Raw genomic sequence first — 20250 nt, 5'->3', positions numbered from 1 at the left:
TCTATGGAAATCAAAGACAGATGCGTCTCCTGCCTGCAGCCCTTCCAAAACTTCTGGGGTCATTCCTGGAGAGAAGGTGACCTCTCTTCTCTACTTGCCAAAGACTTTTCACTCCTGCCTCTTGGTGCCTCAACTCCCCCACTGCCTGTACAGGGACAGGGGTCCCTTGGGACCCACCCACAGAGCCAAAGGAGGAGGAGTCAGGGTGTGTGTGTGTGTGTGTGTGTGTGTGTGTGTGTGTGTGTGTTTGTGTGTGTTGGGATGTGGGGAAGGGGTGGGACACAGGAAAGATTTCTCCAACTCATCAGTTGCCTTTAAAGAAAGCCTATATTTAGCCAGGCTTACAGGGCCTGTAAATATGTATTTTGCAACCCAGACAGCCATAGCTGTGGGAGCTCCGGAGATATGCAGGGAGGTCAAAGAAAAAATTACCCGGAAAGATTGGGCAATATAGTTTGTCATCAGCAGATTCGAAGGACTCTTTCTACTGCCGGCTCCAACTGCTAATAATATACATTCCTGTGTTTTGATGGTGGTTTCTATTTTTCATCTGCTCTCTGGATCTTGAACAGTGGGTGCCTGTGGAGGAGACTGGCTCTGAGTTACTTTCCTCCATGAGCCTTTGTCTCACCTGCTCTGGGGCCACGAGAAGAGCACCTTGCCCAGACCAGCTCCTTTCCAGACTGGCACCGCCAGGCTCAGCCTGGCATGGTACCTGAACAGCAGCAACCTCCAGAGGCCACAGCCCTCCCATCTCCTATACTCAACCCCTTGCACTTGAGGTGACCTTGAGGGGACAAATCCTGCCATTTCTGAGCAGTGCTCTTTGAGACAACTCTTCTTTCTTTAAAAAAAAAAAGCATGCATATATATACGATATATATCTGTTATATTCATTTTAGTTTGAAAAGTTTCTTCAAAAGTAAGAAAAGTTCAGAGAATCACATAACAAAGAGAATTTAAAAATACCGGGGCGCCTGGGTGGCTCAGTGGGTTAAGGGTTGCCTTCGGCCCAGGTCCTGATCCTGAAGTCCTGGGTTCAAGTCCTGAGTCAGGCTCCCTCCTCTTTGGGGAGTCTGCTCATCCTACTTCCCTGCCCCTACTCATGCTTTCTCTCACACTCTCTCAAATAAGTAAGTAAAATCTTTTAAAAAAGAAGAGAATTTATAAATGCTAGAATTGTGTCATTTTTGCTTCAGGTTCTTTCATAGGAAAGGACATGAAAGTTGGTTCTTTCTCTTTGTCTTGGTCCCATTGTCCACTATACCTACTATCACAAATTTGGGATGCACCTTTTATAGTCCATAATTTATTTTTATTATTTAAAGATTGTAGTTATTATTTATGAGAGAGAGAGAGAGCACTTGCATGTGAGCAGGGGGAGAGGCAGAGGGACAAGCAGACTCCCCCCGTGAGCGGGGAGCCCCACAAAGTGAGGGCTTCCATCCCAGGCCCCTGAGATCATGACCAGAGCTGAAGTCAGACACTTAACCAACTCAGCCACCCAGGTGCCCCCATTATTATTTTTTTTAACTGTAAAATAACACAAAATTTGCTCTTTTAACCATTTTCGGTGTCCAGTAGCACGAAGTACATTCTCATTGCTGTGCAACCATCACCACCATCCATCTCCAGAACTTTCTCATCTTCCCAACTGAAACTCCATGCCTGTTAAACACCGACTCTCCACGTCTTCCTTCCCCCAGCCCCTGGCAACCGCCATCCTACTTCCTGCATCTATGAATGTGACAACTCTTGGTACCTCATGCAAGGAGAATCACATAGAGTTTGTTCCTCTGTGCCTGGCTTATTTCACTTAGCATAATAACCTCAAGGTTGATCCACGCTCTAGCATCAGAATTCCCTTCCTTCATAAGTCTAGCCCATAATTTGATGTTTTCCCTACACACTGAAATATTGCAAAACTAGCAGACAGTAATACTTTCGTATTATTAATATGTACAAAACAACCACCTTACTTGCCTCGATTTTTCCATTCGGTGTGTTTTTCCCAATCGAGCCATACTGATGATACCTGTGACTTTGATTCCTTCACTTTAAGTTGTGTTTGGTATTTCATCGTGGAGCTAAGCCACCGTTCATTTATCGGTTCCTCCATTGAAGGGCACTGGGCGTGTTGCTGTGTTCTGCCGTCATAAACGGGACTGTGGTGAGCACCCTTGTACCGGCGTGAAGCCACCTGGAGAGCAGACACCTCAGAGCAGGGAGACAGGCTTGTGGGCAGGCACACTTTCGACTCGGCTAGCTCTGTCTGACCACTCTCTCCGGCGACAGCCCCCCTTTATGCTCCTGCCACCAGCATTGTACGGGGCATCCCGTCTGGCCACATCCTTGCCCACATCTGCTCTTGTGAGACTAGCTGTTGAACTTACTTACTTTCTTTCTCTCCCTTCCTTCCTTCCTTCCTTCCTTCCTTCCTTCCTTCCTTCCTTCCTCTCTTTCTTTCTTCCTTTCGATCTTTTAAAGATTTTATTTATTTATTTGACAGAGCCAGCAAGAGAGGGAACACAAGCAGGAGTGGGAGAGGGAGAAGCACTCTTCCCACTGAGCAGGGAGACGTATGTGGGGCTCGATCCCAGGACGCTGGGATCATGACCTGAGCTGAAAGCAGGCGCTTAACAACTGAGCCACCCAGGCTCCCCCCATTTTTTTTTCTGGTGCACTTTTTTTTTTTTTTAAGATTTTATTTATTTGTTTATTTGAGAGAGAGGGAGCAAGCGAAAGCATGAGCAGGGTGGTGGGAGAGGGAGAAGCAGACTCCCCGCTCAGCAGGGAGCCGGATGCGGTACTTGATTCCGGGACCTTGAGATCATGCCCCGAGCTGAAGGCAGATGCTTAACGACTGAGCTGAGCCACCCAGGCGCCACTCTGGTGCATCTTTTGATATGAGTTATAGAAACCCCAACTAGATGTGGTTTAAGCAAAAAAGGAATTTTATCATCTCACATAACAAGAAGTCTTAGGGTTGGTTAAATTCAGAATCTCAGCTCTGACCATCAAGAACAAGGTTCCTCCCATCTTTCCACAAAATCCTCCTCACTGAGTTGGCTTGCATCTTAGACCGGTCCCCTCAGTTGTCCACAATGGTGGCCCCCCTCAGTTGTCTTGTGCAGACAAATGTCCAGAGGTAGAAGAAAGGGGACATTTTCTTCCCCGCGTATCTTTCCCAGGGGCCCCACAGCAGATCTCCCTTCCAGTCTCCGGTCTCCATATGTGTCCATACCTAAACTAACCACTGACCAGAGGAACTGAATTATTGTACTATATTTAGACCAATCACCATTCACCTGATGCAGCTGGCCCAGCATCCCCAAAAGCCTAGACTCTGGATTCCTGAATCAGACCAAGGTTCCATTATCAGGGAAGAAGGAAAGGAATGTTATTTGGGGAGACACGCAAAAGGTCTGGGCTTTCCTTATTGATTTGTAGGAGTTCTTTATATATCTTGGATACTAACCTTTTAGTTGTTTATTTATTTTTAATTCTAATATTATTTTTTTTAGTACAGTTGCACACGCTACATTGTTTTCAGGTCATTTTATCTGTTTCACACCCTGCTGACATGGTCACCCAAGCTGTTGCTTGTCTTGTAACTTTGTTTATAATTTCATACCAGAAAGTTTTTTCTTTTCTTTTTTTATGTAATATAGTAAAATCAATCAATGTGTTGTGAGTCGTGTCTCGTCTGAGAACTCTTTTCCTATCCTGAGATCGCCTACATTTTTTTCTAAGTATTTGGAAGTTTTGTTTCTTTCACTTTTAGGTCTTTAATCCATCTGGAATTAATATTTATGGATGGTGTGAGGGTTCTTTATTCGAAAAGCCGACTGTCACAACACTTTTTATTAGTCTGTTCCCTCTCACTGAGTCGCAATGCGACTGACATCATAAATCACATTTCCCACATAAGCTTGGATCTGGTTCTGGGCACTCTATTCTATTGATCTCTTTGTCTAGCCCGGCACCAATACACATTGTTTTAATTACTATCGCTTCCAAATAGGTCTTGGTATCTGTTAGGGGCTTATTCTTTCTCAAATTGTCTAGCCTTTTCTTGGTCCTTGGCTCTTCTGTATGAATTTTAGAACCGGCTTGCCTAACTCTCTGAAAAATCCTACTGGGATATTCATTGAACTCGCATTGAAACAGAAGATTAATATGGAGAGAATTGTCTTCCTGACATTAAGAATCGCATCCCTAAATTGAATACATCTCTCCACTTACTCCTTTTAGAGCCTACGGTTTTTATAGTTTTACAACCTATCGTTTTGCTTCATAAGTATCTGTGAGGTTTTTTGGGGGTTCTGTACAATTTTAATTTTAGTGTAAATGATTTATTTATTTTTTTTAAAAGATTTTACCCATTTATTTGACAGACAGAGATCACAGTAGGCAGAGATGCAGGCAGAGAGAGAAGGAGAAGCAACTCCCCGCTGAGCAGAGAGCCCGATGTGGGGCTTGATCCCAGGACTCTGGGATCATGACCTGAGCTGAAGGCAGAGGCTTTAACCCACTGAGCCACCCAGGCGCCCCATGAATGATTTATTTTTTAAGAGATATTACAGTTTCTAATAACTTAGTGTATAGAAACACTGTTGGAGTTCATATTTTATTTGTATTTGGATATTAACTTTCATCCAACAACCTTGCTGATCTCTCTTACGAACCCTAATAAGATGCCTGTAGAACCTCTTGGATTTTCTATATAAATAATTATACCATCCTCAAAAAATGTCAAAGATTTTGTTTCTTTTATTTTCCTAATCCTTCCATCACTGAGCGGTGGTGGCTTCTAAATTTGACTTCTCCCAGCTCTCAGGCTGTGCCGGTGGCCTGGCCCTGGGCAGCTACGGTCTTGCGCCTTCAGTTGATAAACAAAAGACCCCTTACTCTCTCCAGGGCTTTACAATTTACAAAGCACTTTCGCTTTCACTATCTCATTGATCCTTATTACCCCACTTTACAGAGCGGGAGTGTCTCTCCTCCTTGTCCAGAGATCTAGCTGGGCAGAACACTGTCCTTTTGACAGTCCCTCCCTTTCTCTGTTTCTCCCCCAAGCTAAAAAGTTTGGCCAGGGACGGTCTCTGGTATTCTCAGACTCAGGATTGATGGCTCTGGGCGGTCACAAGTCTCAAGGAACCTCTTTGACGGCTGAAGGCCAAAGATTAAAAAAAAGGGAGGAGGAATCTGGGTACATTTAGGTCCTCAGACTCGTGCCCCCAAAGGTCGCCAAGAGTGGGGAAATAGGGACATGTCCTTGGAAGTCGGAGGGTTGATACAAATGATGGGGATGGTGGGAAAGAGGGCAGTGTCCAGCCCCCGGCAGCTAGGCGGATCTCCTCCCCGTTGGACCCGGAAGGGGAGGACGAAGTAAGGCTCGGGGCCGTGGGCCTCCTCCTGCGTCGCCCCCTCTAGCTGCAGTGCTCAGCAAACACTTCTGACGCGCAACCCCAACCCGGGGCGGAGCGCTCCCGCCCCTCTACCCGACCCCCGCCCTGTCCCCGCTCTGCCCCAGTATTGCGCAGGCGCAGGTCCAAGCTGCAGCCGCGAACGCGCCCTCTCGTGGCTGACTGACAGATCGCATCCTTTGTTGAGGCGCTGGGGGGCGGCGAAGAGGAGGGGGAGGAAGATGGGGGTGGAGTCTGGGAGGCAGATGCGACAATCAGATCACAATGATGAGAATCCCTTTCCTTTGTCCCTCATGACAACATATACTCCCCCGTTGTAGATGCAGATGAAGAAAATATGGTCCTCAGAAATCAGGAGTTTCATAAAGACAGAAGTGGAAGGAGAGACTTGGGGAGATGAGGCATTCATTCAATCAATCATTCATTCATTCAGAAGATATTCACTGAGATGGGGAGAGCCAGAGACAAAGGACCAGAGGAATTAAATCGGGACACTGACGGCAGAGGTCCGGCAGAGAGCTGGGGAGACAGGTGTGGAGAGGCAGAGAACTGACCCCATCTGTCCCCCCAGACCGATGCTCAGACAGGTGAGGGCCACCTCAGGAGCTCAAGAAGGGACAGTCCAAGGACCAGGAGGGGACTCTTGTCACAACAGACTGAAGCAATCAAATATGCTTAGAGCCATAAATTCATAATTAGGCTACTGTTTTTGAAAAGCTAACGGGCTGAGGTTTGAGGGATGCTGGAGAAACAATTAATTATTTCAAAATTGGCAAATATAGGAACAGAATCGAGTATTTATCCTATCTTTTTCCATAGGAGCTACAACACTCAGTAACCAACTAGTAAGCGAGGGACAGTTTCTGTGTCGAGAATTATTCTCACTAATAAAGGAAGCAGTGATTGGATGTGAGTATCACTATTTGCAGGGTGGGGGGCCGGGGACTGACGGATGAGGCACAGAGCATCACGGTTCCTGTGCTTCTGGATGGAAGAAGCAATCCCACCATCTGTGAAGTGGTCTTGCCAAAGAAAATAGAACCTACACCTGATCAGGACTTTCAATCCAACTACAATTTACAGGAAATAACAATGTACAGGAAATACAATTTACAGGAAGTACAGAGGTCAGAGAGACGTGTTAGAGAACACCCTAGAGATGCAATCAGCAAAACCCAGACTGGAAAACTGCACAGCAAATGGCCTGGTTCTCTCAAGGAAAAAGAGAGAGAGAGAGAGAGAGAGAGAGGTTTGGATGGGGAACCTATGGACTTAAAGAGATTTAAAGGAGACGTGTCAATCAGTTTCGGTGTGTGTGCTCTATTTGGATCATGATTCAAACAAATACAGTGTAAAAAAAAGACATTCATGAGAAATTGGAAATCTGAACACTATAGGTCTGATATCAAGGAATTATTATTAACTTCAAGGTATACTAATATACTAGGTATAACAATTGTGATTGTTTAAAGAAGAGTCGTTCTATTAAAATAATAAAAATAAAAGAGTCGTCTTTCAAAAATACATGCTAAAATATTTGCAGAGGAAATGAAACAGGAGAGAAAGTTGAGAGGGCACAGGTGACAGGAGATTGGCCGTAAGTCGCTGACTGTTGAAGCTGGAGGGTGGATATATGGAGGTTTCATTCTTTTATTCTGTAGACCTTTGTTTAAAGTTTGCAAACTAAGGGGCACCCAGGTGGCTCAGTCAGTTAAGTGTCTGACTCTCGATCTCAGCTCAAGTCTTGATCTCAGGGTCGAGAGTCCAAGGCCCCACTGGGCTCCACACTCGGTGTGGAGCCTACTTAAAATAAAATAAAATAAAATTTGCAAACTAAGAAGTTTAAGGACGCTGTGACCCCTCTCTCTCTCTATGCTCAGGCCCCGGGAAACAGAGACGCTGAGAATTCTAGCAGTAGCTTGCAATCCAGACAGCTCTGAGGTGGGGAGGTCCTCTGGTCGGCCACAGGGGACTTCTGGCTGGTTCCTGGCACAGTCCTTGGTTGGGAGAAGGGGAGAAGGATCCGTAAGGAAACTGGCCTCTGGGGGCCTGGTGGCACTGGGTTCAGACACAGCTACTTCAAGACAGCTGGAGGTGTGAGTGGGGGGCTCCAGAAAAGAGCAGGGGAGGGGCCGCTGAGGGGCTGAGGACTGGGCAGCTGGCCAGACTCTTTCAGAGCCCTCTGATTTTCTGTCTGCCTCCAGAACCTTTCTGCCTCATGCCCTCTGTCTCCATGTCTGAGAAGGCAAAGAGGCGCCACGGTGACGCTGGGACAAACCCTGCCCTGTCTGAGAGCCTGAGTGGATGCTGACTCTGGAATCCCGTGGCTCTCCAGGGATGGATGGGACGGTCAGGCAGGGAGAGGGGGAAATAGATCAGGACTAAGTAACCTGCACCCTAGTCATTCCAGTTGGCAGGCCAACTCCGTGGCCCTCAGGTCCGATCAGAACTGGTCCCAGGTGTCCCTGTGTGGGGTGATGGGTATGGCGGGGGGAGAAGGTGATGCCCAGGAGGGATACTTCCACACACACCAGGAATTTTGGACCCAGGAGGCACCCGTGGGTCCCCACCTCCTTCTCAGGACATCTAGGGAGAGTCCCCTCTGCTGGCTCCGAGTGAGAAGCCCCCAGAGAGAAGGGCGTCCCAACCCCTTCACACCTGGACCCAGATCTTTGACCGAGGCAAGACGGAGGGGGACAGGGTGCCCCGGCAGTCGGGGCACGGGCCTCAGCTGTTCGGTCGTATGGCCCTGGGGGGTGGGGGGGTCACGAAGAGCTGGTGCCTCATTCTTCTTGTCTGAAAATGGGGATGCAAGCCCTTCTGGGAACTGCTGCGGGGATGGAAGGAGTTACCGTCCATCTGTCTATCCGTGTATGTTAAGCCTGGTGCAGCGCGGCAGGTGGGGGTTAGCCGGCAGTGCCCATCCGCGTGCACACTCCCGTGGGGCAGGTGTCTGTTCCCACCCCCACCCCCTGTCCACCCCACCCTCTCCAACAGGGGCTGCTCTCTAAGCACGCGCTGAGTTCATGAGGTTGTGGCTTCATCACAAGCACACCGAGGGGTGAGCACTATCCTGCCAGGTTGTAGTCATGGGAACAGAGCCTAGAGAGGGCAAATGAGTTTTCCAAGGCCATGTCTCCAGTGAGGGGTCAAGGTGAGGTTCATATCCAGCTGGCAGGTCTCCAAGCCTGTGCCGACTCCTCCACTCCCCCTGCTCTACCGGGCTAGTCCTGTCCAGGACTCTCTCTCTCTCTCTTCCTAGACTCGGGGTATGCGCTGGGGGTGTCTGCTATGGGGATCAGGGCTGGGTGAATGGGCACCTTGCTGTTCGGCGTGCTATCCCCCCACATCTGCTGGTTGCCAGGCCCTGTGCCAGGTCCGGGCAGACGGAGATAAAAAGATTCTAGTCTCCCCCACCCCCTGCAGTGCTGTACCCAGGGGCCAAGCGGGCACCCAGCTGGGTCTAGCAGAGGAAGGCAGTGCAGAGAGCCTGCAGGGAGGAGAGGAGGCCTGTGTCGAGTCTTGCCAGGTGCGTGGCCGTTGGCTGGTCTGACGAGGGCAGGAAAGGAACTCCAAGCAGAGGGAACAGCTTGTACAAAGGACTTAGTGGTGGGGATGGTGGAGGGGAGAGCAGCAGATTGACGCGGCAGAAGCCTGGGGTAGAGTGTGTGTGTGTGTGTGTGTGTGTGTGTGTGGTTGGCAGGGGTGAGAGGTGGGGATTCTGGACAGGATGACCAGGCCCAGGCAGGGTCTAAAACCCATCAACAGCTGGGGCCTCAGGGCAAGGGGAGCCCTTAGTGTTTGCAGGGAGGACTGAGGTTTTCGGATTTTCTGATGGGTGATTTAGAGAATGTTCTCGGGCCACCACCGGGGAGGGGATCCCTGGAGGGACAGTGTCCTGTGAAGAGAGTGTTCAACCCGGATTCAGTGCCTGCTTAGGTGGGGATGGGAGGGACCCACTGGCAGAAGCTGGGGCCAGCTGCTCTGGGACACCTCCCCCGCCGGCCCTCCCTCCCACCCACTCTCCCTCCCTCCCTCTCTCCTCCCCACTGCTCCTGTCTCTGTCACTCACAGGGGCCGGGCAGGCTGGGGCAGTCATGGCAGCCGCTCTAATCTGGATTCTTCTTGCGGGCAAGTTGGGGCGTTCTTCTGGGCGAGGTTCAGGACAAAGGGACGGGATGTCCAGGTGGAAAGAGGTGGAAAGACAGAGGTAGCTCAGGGGAGGGGTCTGGGGCCAGGGACCAGAAGGACCTTGGGGTGCTCATGCTGTCTCCAGCAGGAGGTCCAGGGAAATGAGGCTGGAAGCAGGGCTCTGGGATGTGGGGGTCACAGAGAGCTCTGAAGTGTTGGGCGTCCTAGGCCGAGGTGGGCCTGACCGCACAGGCCCAGAGTGTCGTTGGCCCTTTAATGGGCTGGCAGGTCGGCCTTCTTTCTAGGCCCAGGCTAAATTTGGCCTTGGGAGGGTGTGGGGGCCCGCTGGGGCAGGTCCTTTCCCTGGAGCTTAGGATCCCATTTGCTCAGCATTTCTTGGCTTCTACTGTGGGCCCCTTCCCCCCTGTGTGTTAGGGGAGTCGGGAGGGAGTACCAGAATGGGCACCCACCTCCTTCAAAAGTTCCTCCCCTCTCCCCCTCCCCTCCAGCCTTCCAGATGCTCTGTGTTCTTTTTAAAAAATTTTTATTTCTTTCTTTATTTTTTGAGGGCGAGAGCGGGGAGAGCAACAAAGTTTGCGCTTGTGGGGCAGTGGGGAGGGGCAGAGGGAGAAGAAGACAGAGAACCCTCAGCGGGCTCGATCTCAAGACCCTGAGACCACGACCTGAACTGAAATCAAGGGTCCAGTGCTTAACTGACTGAGCCTCCCAGGCGCCCCCGACACCCACATTCTTAGAGTTCTTTCACAAGTGCCCGTAACCCGCATCCACCCTCCCCACCCCTCTCAGCCAGACAGCAGCCCCTGCCCAGTGTGACCCCTCAAAGGGAGCCTAAAATGCGGACTGGGGGAGGGAATTCCCATGAATCCAAATCCAGGAAATGTCTGGGACTTGTCACTGGTCCCGGTGTGTGTGGCATAGCTATGGCCCCACCAACGTCCTTTCCTGGGAGCCCCCGGTCTCTTAGGGGCACCGGGAGCTTCTCCCCTGCCCAGGACTAAGGCTGATGTGTGTCTTTGGGGGATGTGGGGTCCCCACAGTTCTCCTGGCAAGGCTGGGGGATGCTGAGGCCCCGCAGACCACCCTGCAGCCTCTTGTGGGCCGCGTCTTCGTGCACACCCTGGACCAGGAAGCCGTCCTGCGTCATCCCGAACACATCGGTGAGAGGGACTTGGAGGGCATCGGTGGGCTGGCGGCGCCCGGCCAGGGGCCGGTGAAGGCTCCTGTCACTTCTCCCATCCCCTCTCCTCCCTTCCACCAGATGTTCCCCCCACCACCCCTGTCACCTACCACGCCCACCTCCAAGGACACCCAGACCTGCCCCGGTGGCTCCGCTACACCCAACGCAGCCCCCGCCAGCCTGGCTTCCTCTACGGCACCCCCACCCCCGAAGATCGTGGGCGCCAGGTCATCGAGGTACCGGCAAGGACCCCAATGGCTGTGTCCCCTGTGGACATCTGTACATGTTCATTTACATAATTTAGATGTCCTGGTTTGAGGGTGTCTCAGTCCCCCCCATGTTTCCTCCCTCAGCCCTCTTCTGCATCCCCCACCCCCCTGCCCCAGGTCACAGCCTACAATCAGGACAGCTTTGACACCACCCGGCAGAGGCTGGTGCTGTTGATTGGGGATCCTGAAGGTACTGTCAGCCCCGCTGAACCCCTGCCCCACCTCCACCCCGCCAATGCCAGTCTTGGGGGGGTTCCCTTGGAAGGAGGGATGGGGGTGCAAAGGGGACACTTGGGACAGTGGGAGCAGGGGCTCCCGGAAGGGCTCCAGAGCTGTCTTCTCAGCCCTTCTGCCCATGGTCTGTGGGGCCTTGGGGGTTGCTGAGGCTGTGGGAAAGGCATTGGAGGCCTGCGAAGGATGGGAAGTTAGGAAGAGAGGGGTCTGGGGGGGGGCATGAGGAGGAGCTTGAGTGGGGGAGGGCTGGGGAGGGTCCATGCGGGACTGGGGTGTAGCTTCAAGTGCCAACCTGGCCTTTGCAGGCCCCCTGCTGCCATACCAAGCTGAGTTCCTCGTGTGCAGCCATGATGTGGAGGAGGTGCTGCCCTCAATGCCTGCCAGTCGCTTCCTCATAGCCTTGGGAGGGCTCTGGGAGCCGGGGGAGCTCCAGCTACTCAACATTACCTCCGCCTTGGACCGTGGGGGCCGCGTCCCCCTTCCCATTGAGGGTCGCAAGGAGGGGTACGTGTGCAACCCTGGAGGGCTACCTGGAGGAGGTAGCGGCAGCTGGCCTTCCGGAGGGGTGGGCGTGGAGCACCGTCGTGTACCTTCATACACCCGCGTGTATCTCCCAGTTTCTCATCACCGTCCGCTTCCCTCCAGCCACACCCCTTCATCTTCTTGCCCTTCCTGGGCCCAAACCCTAGTTACCCTGAACTCTAGGCTCCCTGATAGCCCACGAGAACACAAAAGACCCAGCTATCAAAAGACATTCCTGGGACTATAAGGCCCCCCAGAAGAATAGGGTGCTCTGTGTGCTCTCGCCATAACCCAGGTCTCAAGGTGGTCCTGCAACCCCAAATCTCCAGTGTCCAGCGTCCCCCCAAATGCTAACTGTGGCTTCTGTCTGGGCCCAGGGTTTACATCAAGGTGGGCTCTACCTCACCGTTCTCTACTTGCCTGAAGATGGTGGCATCTCCTGACAGCCTCGCTCGCTGTGCCCAGGGTCAGCCTCCGCTTCTGTCCTGCTATGACACCTTGGCGCCTCACTTCCGCGTTGACTGGTGCAATGTGTCCCTGGTGAGGAGGGACCCTGGGAGGTGGGAACGGGGCATGACCCCCATCACGGTCTCCTCCCTAGTCCTGTTTCCACCCCATCTCTCTGTTCCTGTTTCTTTGTGATTGCGCGCGCGCGCGCGCACACACACACACACACACACACACACACACACACACGCCCTCTCTGAAGTTCCACCTCATCCCACAAGAGGGCGACAGAGTCCATAATCCAGAAAAAACGATCCTGGAGTCCAGAAGTCTCCCATGCGCCCAACCCAACAGCTAGAACAGTCACTCCAATAGGGCAGTTCCAAAAACCCTTTCCCCACTAGGGGACTCTTTGGGACATCTCTGTCTGCTTCCTTCTAAAATGTCACCTAGTAAATCTGCCTGCAATAAGGAAGAGATAGCTCTATCCCAAGTTCTAAACCAAAGATATTCGCTACTGCTCTTGGGGATACTGAGCACAATTATCTGGGGTCCGTAGAGACCCTGACTCCTCAGGCTGGGAATCCCTGGAGTACTCTGTTCCTGTGAATTAACCCACAGTGAGGCAAGGACTGATCCTCAACAACGTCCCTGAGTACTTGCTGTGTGCTAGGCTCTAGCCAATCAACATGGTTTACCCTCGCCCCCACCCCAGAGACAGGGGCCACCGTCAGCATTCTGCCTTTCCAGGTGAGGGAAAGGAGGCACTCAGAGGGAAGTCACCCAGCACAGCCCTTGTCAGAATCAGGATTCAAACCCAGGCAGTCGGGCCCCGGAGATGTGCCTTAACCATTGTACAGACCTGCCTCTCCTCGCCCTTCTCTCCGGGTTCCTAGTCAAAGGCTTTTCCTGCGAGCTCACCCAAGCAGGGGGAGACGGGCAGGAGGAAACCCTGTGGTTGTGCCCCATCCCCTGGGGGTCTCTGTGTCCAGCCGACGGCTCCTCAGTGAGCCCTGGGCTCTCTGAGCAGGTGGATAAGTCAGTGCCAGAGCCAGCCGATGAGGTACCCACCCCGGGTGATGGGATCCTGGAGCAGGACCCGTTCTTCTGCCCACCGACTGAGGCCACGGCCCGAGACTTCCTCACCGACGCCCTGGTCACCCTTCTGGTGCCTCTGCTGGTGGCTTTGCTGCTCACTGCGTTGCTGGCTTACGTCCTGTGCTGCCGGCGGGAGGGACAGTGAGTGCGGGGGACAGAGGGCAGGGAGGGCACTGTGGCTCACCCCCACGGGGTTCCTTGTGGCCGCTGTGCTGCCTGGGGACACAGACCCCTCAGGGAGTGCGGTCCTCAGCCAGGAAGTGGGTGGGGACCTCTTGCCTGGCCTGGCACCAGGAGGGGGGGTGTTGTGGGTAATAGCTAATCCCCCTCCCTTGGCTTTCCACAGGCTGAAGAGAGACCTGGCCACCTCGGAGTGAGTAGGGGAAAGCTGGGGGGTTGGGTGGGAGCACCCCTAGACTGCCAAGCTAGACCCTACCCCCAAACCTCCATGAGCAGCACACATTACTCTGGGCTGATGGGGGCCACACCTGGCCTCTGAGCTCCAGGTCTCGGCTGGCTGGTCGCTGGGCCTGACTTCTCCTGGCCCGGCCTTCTCATTTTCTGGGTCTCCGGGGAGGACTGTAACCTGGGATGGGACACAGGAGGGGACCCCTGCCAAGTGTGTAGACCTATGGCCACCCTGGGGGAAAGGGTTCGAGAAACCACTAAAGAGGCTGTGTGCCCACACGGACACACACACGGACACACATGCGCACACACACACACTTCCCCAAGTCACACAGTAGGTGTGGTTCCAGGCTGGTTTCTGCCACACCATCAGCGTGAGGCTCTTGGACCCCGAGTTCCTCCACCTGCCAGACGACAGGGTCATGGAACTAGCTAATGTCTGTGGTGCTCCCAATTCCTCCAGCCCTGACCCCAAATCCAACCCACTCTTCCTTTGCTCAGGTTCGCACCCCCCGACGGCCTTACTCCCCTCCTGTGTCCCCAGCCCCCTTCCACTCTCACTCCCTTGAGCCCCAAAGATTCCAGGAGGCAGGTGTGAAATAAGTTAGGCTCCTTTTATTTCCACTGCACTGAGCCTGTGGCGGGCCTGGCACCCCTGCCTTCTTGCCTCGCCTGCCTCATTAATTGCGGCGGCCTCTGGCCACCCTGCGGCCCTCCTTGCGTAGCCGCTTGTGCCCTTTTTGGGAGCCCATTAGCAACTGGCGCTGCCCAGGCCGGCGCTGCCCAGACCGGCGCTGTCTCTGGCCCCTGAGCTTGAACTTGGAGGCAAACTTCTTGCCCATGCGGAAGGAGCCCGAGGCCCCCTTGCCGGTCACCTGCTTGAGAATGCCCTTGTCCACCAGCCCCTTGAGCACTCGCTTGAAGCGCCAGGCGTTCCGGGTCATGTTGTAGCCCATGGTGGCGACCGCCTTCTTCAGGGTGGCTAGACTCACGCGGTTGCGCGTGCCCTTGTCCGCCACCACCCCCAGGATCACCTTGGATATGCTGAGCTTCCGTCGGGTTTGGGGGCTGGCGCGGCGCCCAGTCTCATTCTTGCCGGGGGCCCCAGAGGCGCTGGCCTGCCGGCCTCCCCCCTGCGGTGGGTTGAAGGCTGCCAAGGGTGCAGATAGGGGTGGCGCCGAAGTGTCTTTCTGCATCTCTCCCTGGGGCGGGTGAAGGGAACTAGGTGCGAGGACCTCCAGGGTGGCAGCTGGCCGTCTCCACTGGGTTGCTCTCCCGTGGGTGAGGCGAGTCTCTGGTCCTGGTTCCCTCAGAGGCTCCCGCGGAGGGCTCCAGCCCCAGCCTCCCCCTGGGTGGCCAGAAGTAGGACCAAGGATGATCACCCACGGCTGGCCTCCGCAGACTTGTGCCTCAGGTGCAGGGGGTGGCAAGGGTCACCTCTGTGGTGACCTCAGGGGGACATTGTGAGGTCACCAGAATCCTGTGAGGGTCACAGTGGTCCCATTGTTCTTTCCTGGGAGGCGCCCAGATAGTGTGGGCATCTGACAAGCCAGGTACCCTGGGAAGGAGGGTGGAGGCCAGGTGGGTGGACGGCTGGAGTCACGTGGTGTGTCCAGCACGTGCGTGTGTGTTTAGAAATGCATGCATCAGAACCAGCAGATTCAGGATGCTCAGAGACCCCAGGTTTTTTTTTAAGTTTTTTTTTTTTTTTTTTTTTTAAATTGAGAGAGAGAGACTGAGAGTTAAGTGGTGGCGGGGAGGGAGGGAGAGAGAAGGACAAGCTGACTCTGCCCTGAGCAGGTAGCCTGACATGGGGCTCTGTCTCAGGACCCCAAAATCATGACCTGAGCTGAAATCGAGGGTTGGACCCCTAACTGCCTGAGTCACCCAGGTGCCCCCTGAGACTTCAGTTTTAAACCCACCATTTTGACGCCACCATGTCAACCCATTGGGTTGAGGAATACGAACATTTTTCGTATCAGAATTAAACCCACATTTCTGAATCGTTACGGGAAAATATTTTCCAGAGTGAGCAGACTGGCATGCCTTGCTCTACCCAGGTCAGTTTGATTCCTTGGTCAATTTGATCACAAAGCCATGGAAAAACTCTACTTTGCTTTTTTTTTTTCCCCCTATTTTCATTTTTTTATTTAAAAAATTTTTTTTAATATTTTATTTATTTGAAAGAGAGAAATCACAACTAGGCAGAGAGGCAGGCAGAGAGAGAGGAGGAAGCAGGCTCCCCGCGGAGCAGAGAGCCCGATGTGGGGCTTGATCCCAGGACCCTGGGGTCATGACCTGAGCCGAGGCAGAGGCTTTAACCCACTGAGCCACCCAGGCGCCCCTCCCTACTTTCATTTTTATTTGATAGAATTTTTTCCCCATTTGGAATGAGTGATTTTCCATGTCCGTTTTTCAAGGAACATTTTATTCCTCAATTTTTGTGACCCATGCCAAATTTGATCAATTATACCTTCTGCTATTGTGGAAATTCTCTTCTGACCGGTGATTTCGAGCACGTTCTGCTGGCTGGGTTCTGGAGCTCGGAAGCGCTCGGGAAAATCTATTTCCTCCATCAATGTTGAATCCATCAGCGTACTCACCGTGTGCCCTATCAGCCCTTGCTGGTTTGGATTTTGAGTTGATTTATTTCTACAAATTCCTTTTTTTTTTGCTTGTTCAATGTCCACCATTTTTCAAATTATCCACAAATTGTGATTTTGTGGCCTGTATCAGAGTTTGCTGGCCAGAAAGTCCCCCCGCCTGACCCTCTTCTGTGGTCTGTGTGTCAGAGACGGGCTCCAGGACTGTGTGTGTTGGAGGTGGGGAGTGTGTGTGTGTGTGTGTGTGTGTAGGAATGCCTGCCTATTTGTTCGTCTGCCCAAGTGCTGATGTGGAAGGGCTGTGGGGGAAGGCAGCAGTGGGGTTGGCTTCGGCTCCTGCTCTGGAAAAACATCCCCAGAGCATTTTCCACCTGTGTGTGTCGCCAGAGTAATGAGACCCAGATGCAGGGCTGAGGGCGGGGAGGAGGCCCCCTAACTAAGGCCCTTCCCTGGCCAGGGCATTACCTGCCTGGCTGTCTCTGGCCCTAAGCAGCCCCATGCTTCTAGCTTCCTTTCTCCCTCAGCCTCCCCTTGCCTGGGAATGGAAAATTGCGTTTTGGACTACTCTGCCTGCCAAATTCCAGACTCAAGAGCTCATCTTGATCCTCCCCTGGCCTTAAAGGGGGACTCCACCTCCTCCCGCCAACCAGACAGGACTTGGTCCTGCCCCCCTCCCTCCCCGCCCCGAGGAGCAGAGCCGGGCCCATTCAGCCTGAAGTTAGAAAGTCTGACCTGGTCTCTAATCTCCCAGGCTCGAGCTGGTGTTGGTGTCCACTAACTGAGACTTGGACAGGGGTGGGGATCATTGCACCTCCCTTATTTGATCAGTAAGCCAGAGGCGAGTAGGGTAGCTTCCCTCTGCCTGGGATCCCCACTCCTTTAAGGAAACTTAATTCTTTTTTTTTTTTTAAGACATTATTTGAGAGAGAGAGAGAGAGAGAGAGAACACAAGCAGCAGGGGGCAGAGGGAGAAGCAGGCTCCCCGCAGAGCAAGGAGCTCCATGTGGGGGTCGATCCCAGGATCGATCAATCATGACTTGAGCCAAAGTCAGACACTTAACTGACTGAGCCACCCAGGCTCCCCCTTTTTTTTTAGACTTTATTTTGAGAGTTGGTGGGTGGAGGGGCAGAGGGAGAGCAGCAGACTCCTGGCTGAGTGTGGAGCCCCACTTGGGATTCGGTCTCAGGATCCTCAGAACATGAACTTGATTGAAATCAAGAGTCGGATGCTCAACTGACTGAGCCACACCATCCCAAGGAAACTAGTTCTTACTGTTTGTAATGAAGAGCTGTTTGTCTCACCTGGGAAAGTATGTCCCGGTTAGACCCACAAATGTGGGTGGGTTCGTATAAAGGGGATTGGAAGAACATCCCTTTACTGGAGGCCAAGTACATCGGTGCGCTTCCTATAATAAAACAACACTGATGATAATGATGGCCGCATCATGTTCCCTGTAAACTTAGCTGCTTCTGTGATGCTGACCAGGAGACATCGAAGTGTGTTTCCTGTATTAACTCATTCAATCTGTACCCGAACTTCATTACAATGGAGGAAACAGTGGCACGGAGAAGTTAAGTGACTTGGATAAGTTCACATAGGCAGTGAGTAGCAGAACTCACACTCAGACCCAAAGCAAGTCCTTGTGCTTGGTTTCACCGGGCTATCGTCCTTCTCAGAATGAACGGAAGCTTGCTCCGGACAGCAGAAAGCAAGCTGTGAGGATCTCAAATGAGAATGCAGCTGAGCTTTCTGAGAAGAAAGAAGAGGGTCTTCTAGAAAGACTAGAGCTCAGAAAGGACTTCCTGACTGCCCTGGGGATTTCAGGCCCAGAGAGGGCGGAGCCCAGGGCTGGCCTCAGGGAGCTGTGGTCTGGGAGAAAGCCAGAGAGCAGACACTCAGTGTCCAGAGCTGGTCCTGGGGCCGGGTGGGAGAGATCCAGGTACAAAGGCCAGGGAAGCTAGAAGGGAAGAGCCGGAAGATGAGATCGTGGAGGTCTGGCCGGAAATAGCAGGAGCCGAAGTGGGAGGTGGGAAGAGATGGAGGGGGGACGTTGGCCAACTCCGAGGGGGATGAGACAGGGAAGACTGGATGGTCAATGGCGGGAGAGAGTATTAGTGGAGGAAACTGAGTGCTAGAAGGGACCTAGAGGGTCAGGGGAAGGTATGTCCAGCAAATGCTGATCTCCTCAAATATGGATCCACTGTGAGTATCATGTCGAGCATCTCGGGAGCTCTTAGCGTGCACCAGGTGCTTTTCTAAACATTTCTCTCACTTAATTCCCACCACAGTGCTAGGAAGTAGGTTCTAGTATTATGCCCATTTTACGGTTGAGGACACTGAGGCACAGCGTGGTTCAGCACCTTGCCAGGGACACACAGTTTTGAATCCAGGCTGTCTGCTCCCACAGCCTATGCCTCGGTCACTGGACGCCGAGCCGGCACCAAAGACCCTCCTGTTTGTCCTCCCCCAACACATGCCAGCAGGTGGAGGACTGCAGCGTGTCTCAGATGCAGGGGCACCGGGAGCCTGTAGGGTAGGGGTGGGGGGTGGTTGACACCCTGAGCTGATGACTCTGCCGGCCCTGTGCCCCCAGCATCCAGATGGTCCACCACTGCACCATCCGTGGGAACACAGAGGAGTTGCGGCAGATGGCATCCAGCCGGGAGGTGCCCCGACCACTGTCCACACTGCCCATGTTCAACGTGCACACCGGCGAGCGGCTGCCTCCGCAAGTGGACAGCGCCCAGGTGCCCCTCATCCTGGACCAGCACTGAGGGCGCAGCCAGGTGGGCCCAGTGGGGCCACACCAGCCTCGTTTCTGGGGACAAGGCGGCTTCTGACTCGAGGCTGGGTCAGATAGTGGTGGGCGGGGAAGTCAAGGGACTGGGCACACAGCCTTGTCTGCTCCTCTGAAGGAGCTGGGGGGGGGTGCTGCTCAGCAGGGCCGGGGCTGTGCCCCCCAGGGCCCAACACTCGGGGTTGGAGGGCTGGGCTGGGGGTGCAGGAGCCCCATCACAGTCCCTCAGCCCTCCCTCTGCTGTTCCCGTTCCAGACCCAGCCTCCTCCTCCTCCTCTCTCCCCACCATGCATGGAGCTGTGGACCCACAGCCACATCCTTCCTGGGGATTCCGGCTCCTGGCCTGAGGGCCCCCAGGCTTGGAACAAGCAGAGAGATGGCGGTGGGGGAGGTGAGAGTGTCTGGGGTCAGGACCCCCCAAATAAATAGTTGCTGCTCTCCTCACGTGTGGCTACCAGCTCCTCCTTCTCAGCAGCCTCCCTTGCTTCCTCAGTTTCCCTTTCTGCTCTGGGAGCTCTCAGAGTCAGCCAGGGGCTGCCAGCCTGCCCTTCAGACTCTTGGCATTTTGCTGTTTTCTCAGCTTCTCTGGAAGAAAAACAGAAGGATCTGATCTGTGGCCCCGGTCTTAGTCTTTGGACAGAACCTGACCGCGGGCATTACTGGGTCATCAGCCCCACTTTGCAGAGGAGGAAACCAAGGCCGAGGGAGAGAAGGCAACTTACCCGAGGTCACCGAGCAAGCAAGGGGCAGAGTTTGAATTAGAACTTGGTATGGTCACCTCCACGCTGCCTTCTGGAGGGCTGAAGGGTTCTGGAAGCAAGAGGTCCAGGTTCTTATCTGTCTGGACCCCCTAGAGGAAGAGCCCCTTTGTAACTCATGCTGCGAGGAAGCCTATCCTGTATATGGAGAGAGCGGTTGGGATACGGGACCCTGAATGCCTGAGCTCAATGACCCAGTGGGCTTCTCCAGGGGCCAGGCAGAAGTCAGGGGATATGGTGTGACCTGGCGCCCTCGTTGAGTGGAGTGTCACCAGCCTGGCCCTGGAGAGCTCAGCCGGCTAGGACGAGGCCCAAGCTGCTTTCTCCCAGATGACTCCAACCACGCCAGACCAAC

At 53.5% G+C, this 20250-nt stretch overlaps 1 protein-coding gene across 2 annotated transcripts; it reads left to right on the top strand.

The window, feature by feature from the left end:
* Positions 1 to 9468: 9468 nt before the first annotated feature.
* SGCA (sarcoglycan alpha) lies at positions 9469 to 19600 on the top strand. Of its 2 annotated transcripts, none has more exons than XM_045985408.1 (10): positions 9469 to 9560; positions 10619 to 10738; positions 10840 to 10994; positions 11112 to 11217; positions 11567 to 11765; positions 12161 to 12323; positions 13261 to 13469; positions 13675 to 13701; positions 18934 to 19126; positions 19393 to 19600. In XM_045985408.1, exons 1-9 carry the CDS (start codon positions 9527 to 9529, stop codon positions 19112 to 19114), a joined length of 1194 nt encoding a protein of 397 aa, XP_045841364.1. In that variant the 5' UTR covers positions 9469 to 9526; the 3' UTR covers positions 19115 to 19126; positions 19393 to 19600. The 2 variants fall into 2 exon arrangements, with proteins under 2 accessions (XP_045841364.1, XP_045841365.1); XM_045985409.1 differs by having other exon boundaries at positions 11145 to 11217; positions 19393 to 19598.
* Positions 19601 to 20250: the final 650 nt, after the last annotated feature.

Source organism: Meles meles, chromosome 18 (assembly GCF_922984935.1).
Source record: "Meles meles chromosome 18, mMelMel3.1 paternal haplotype, whole genome shotgun sequence".
NCBI lineage: Eukaryota > Metazoa > Chordata > Mammalia > Carnivora > Mustelidae > Meles > Meles meles.
The sequence above is the reverse complement of the archived record's forward strand: the minus strand, read 5'-3'. Positions and strand labels throughout refer to the sequence as shown.

Bases quoted from the DNA above. Each gene is read 5' to 3' on its own strand.
- SGCA (XM_045985408.1), top strand. From the start codon at position 9,527: ATGGCAGCCGCTCTAATCTGGATTCTTCTTGCGG. The intron at 11,218-11,566 runs GTACTGTCAGCC...TGGCCTTTGCAG, and splicing joins GTTGATTGGGGATCCTGAAG to GCCCCCTGCTGCCATACCAA. The intron at 12,324-13,260 runs GTGAGGAGGGAC...CTCTCTGAGCAG, and splicing joins ACTGGTGCAATGTGTCCCTG to GTGGATAAGTCAGTGCCAGA.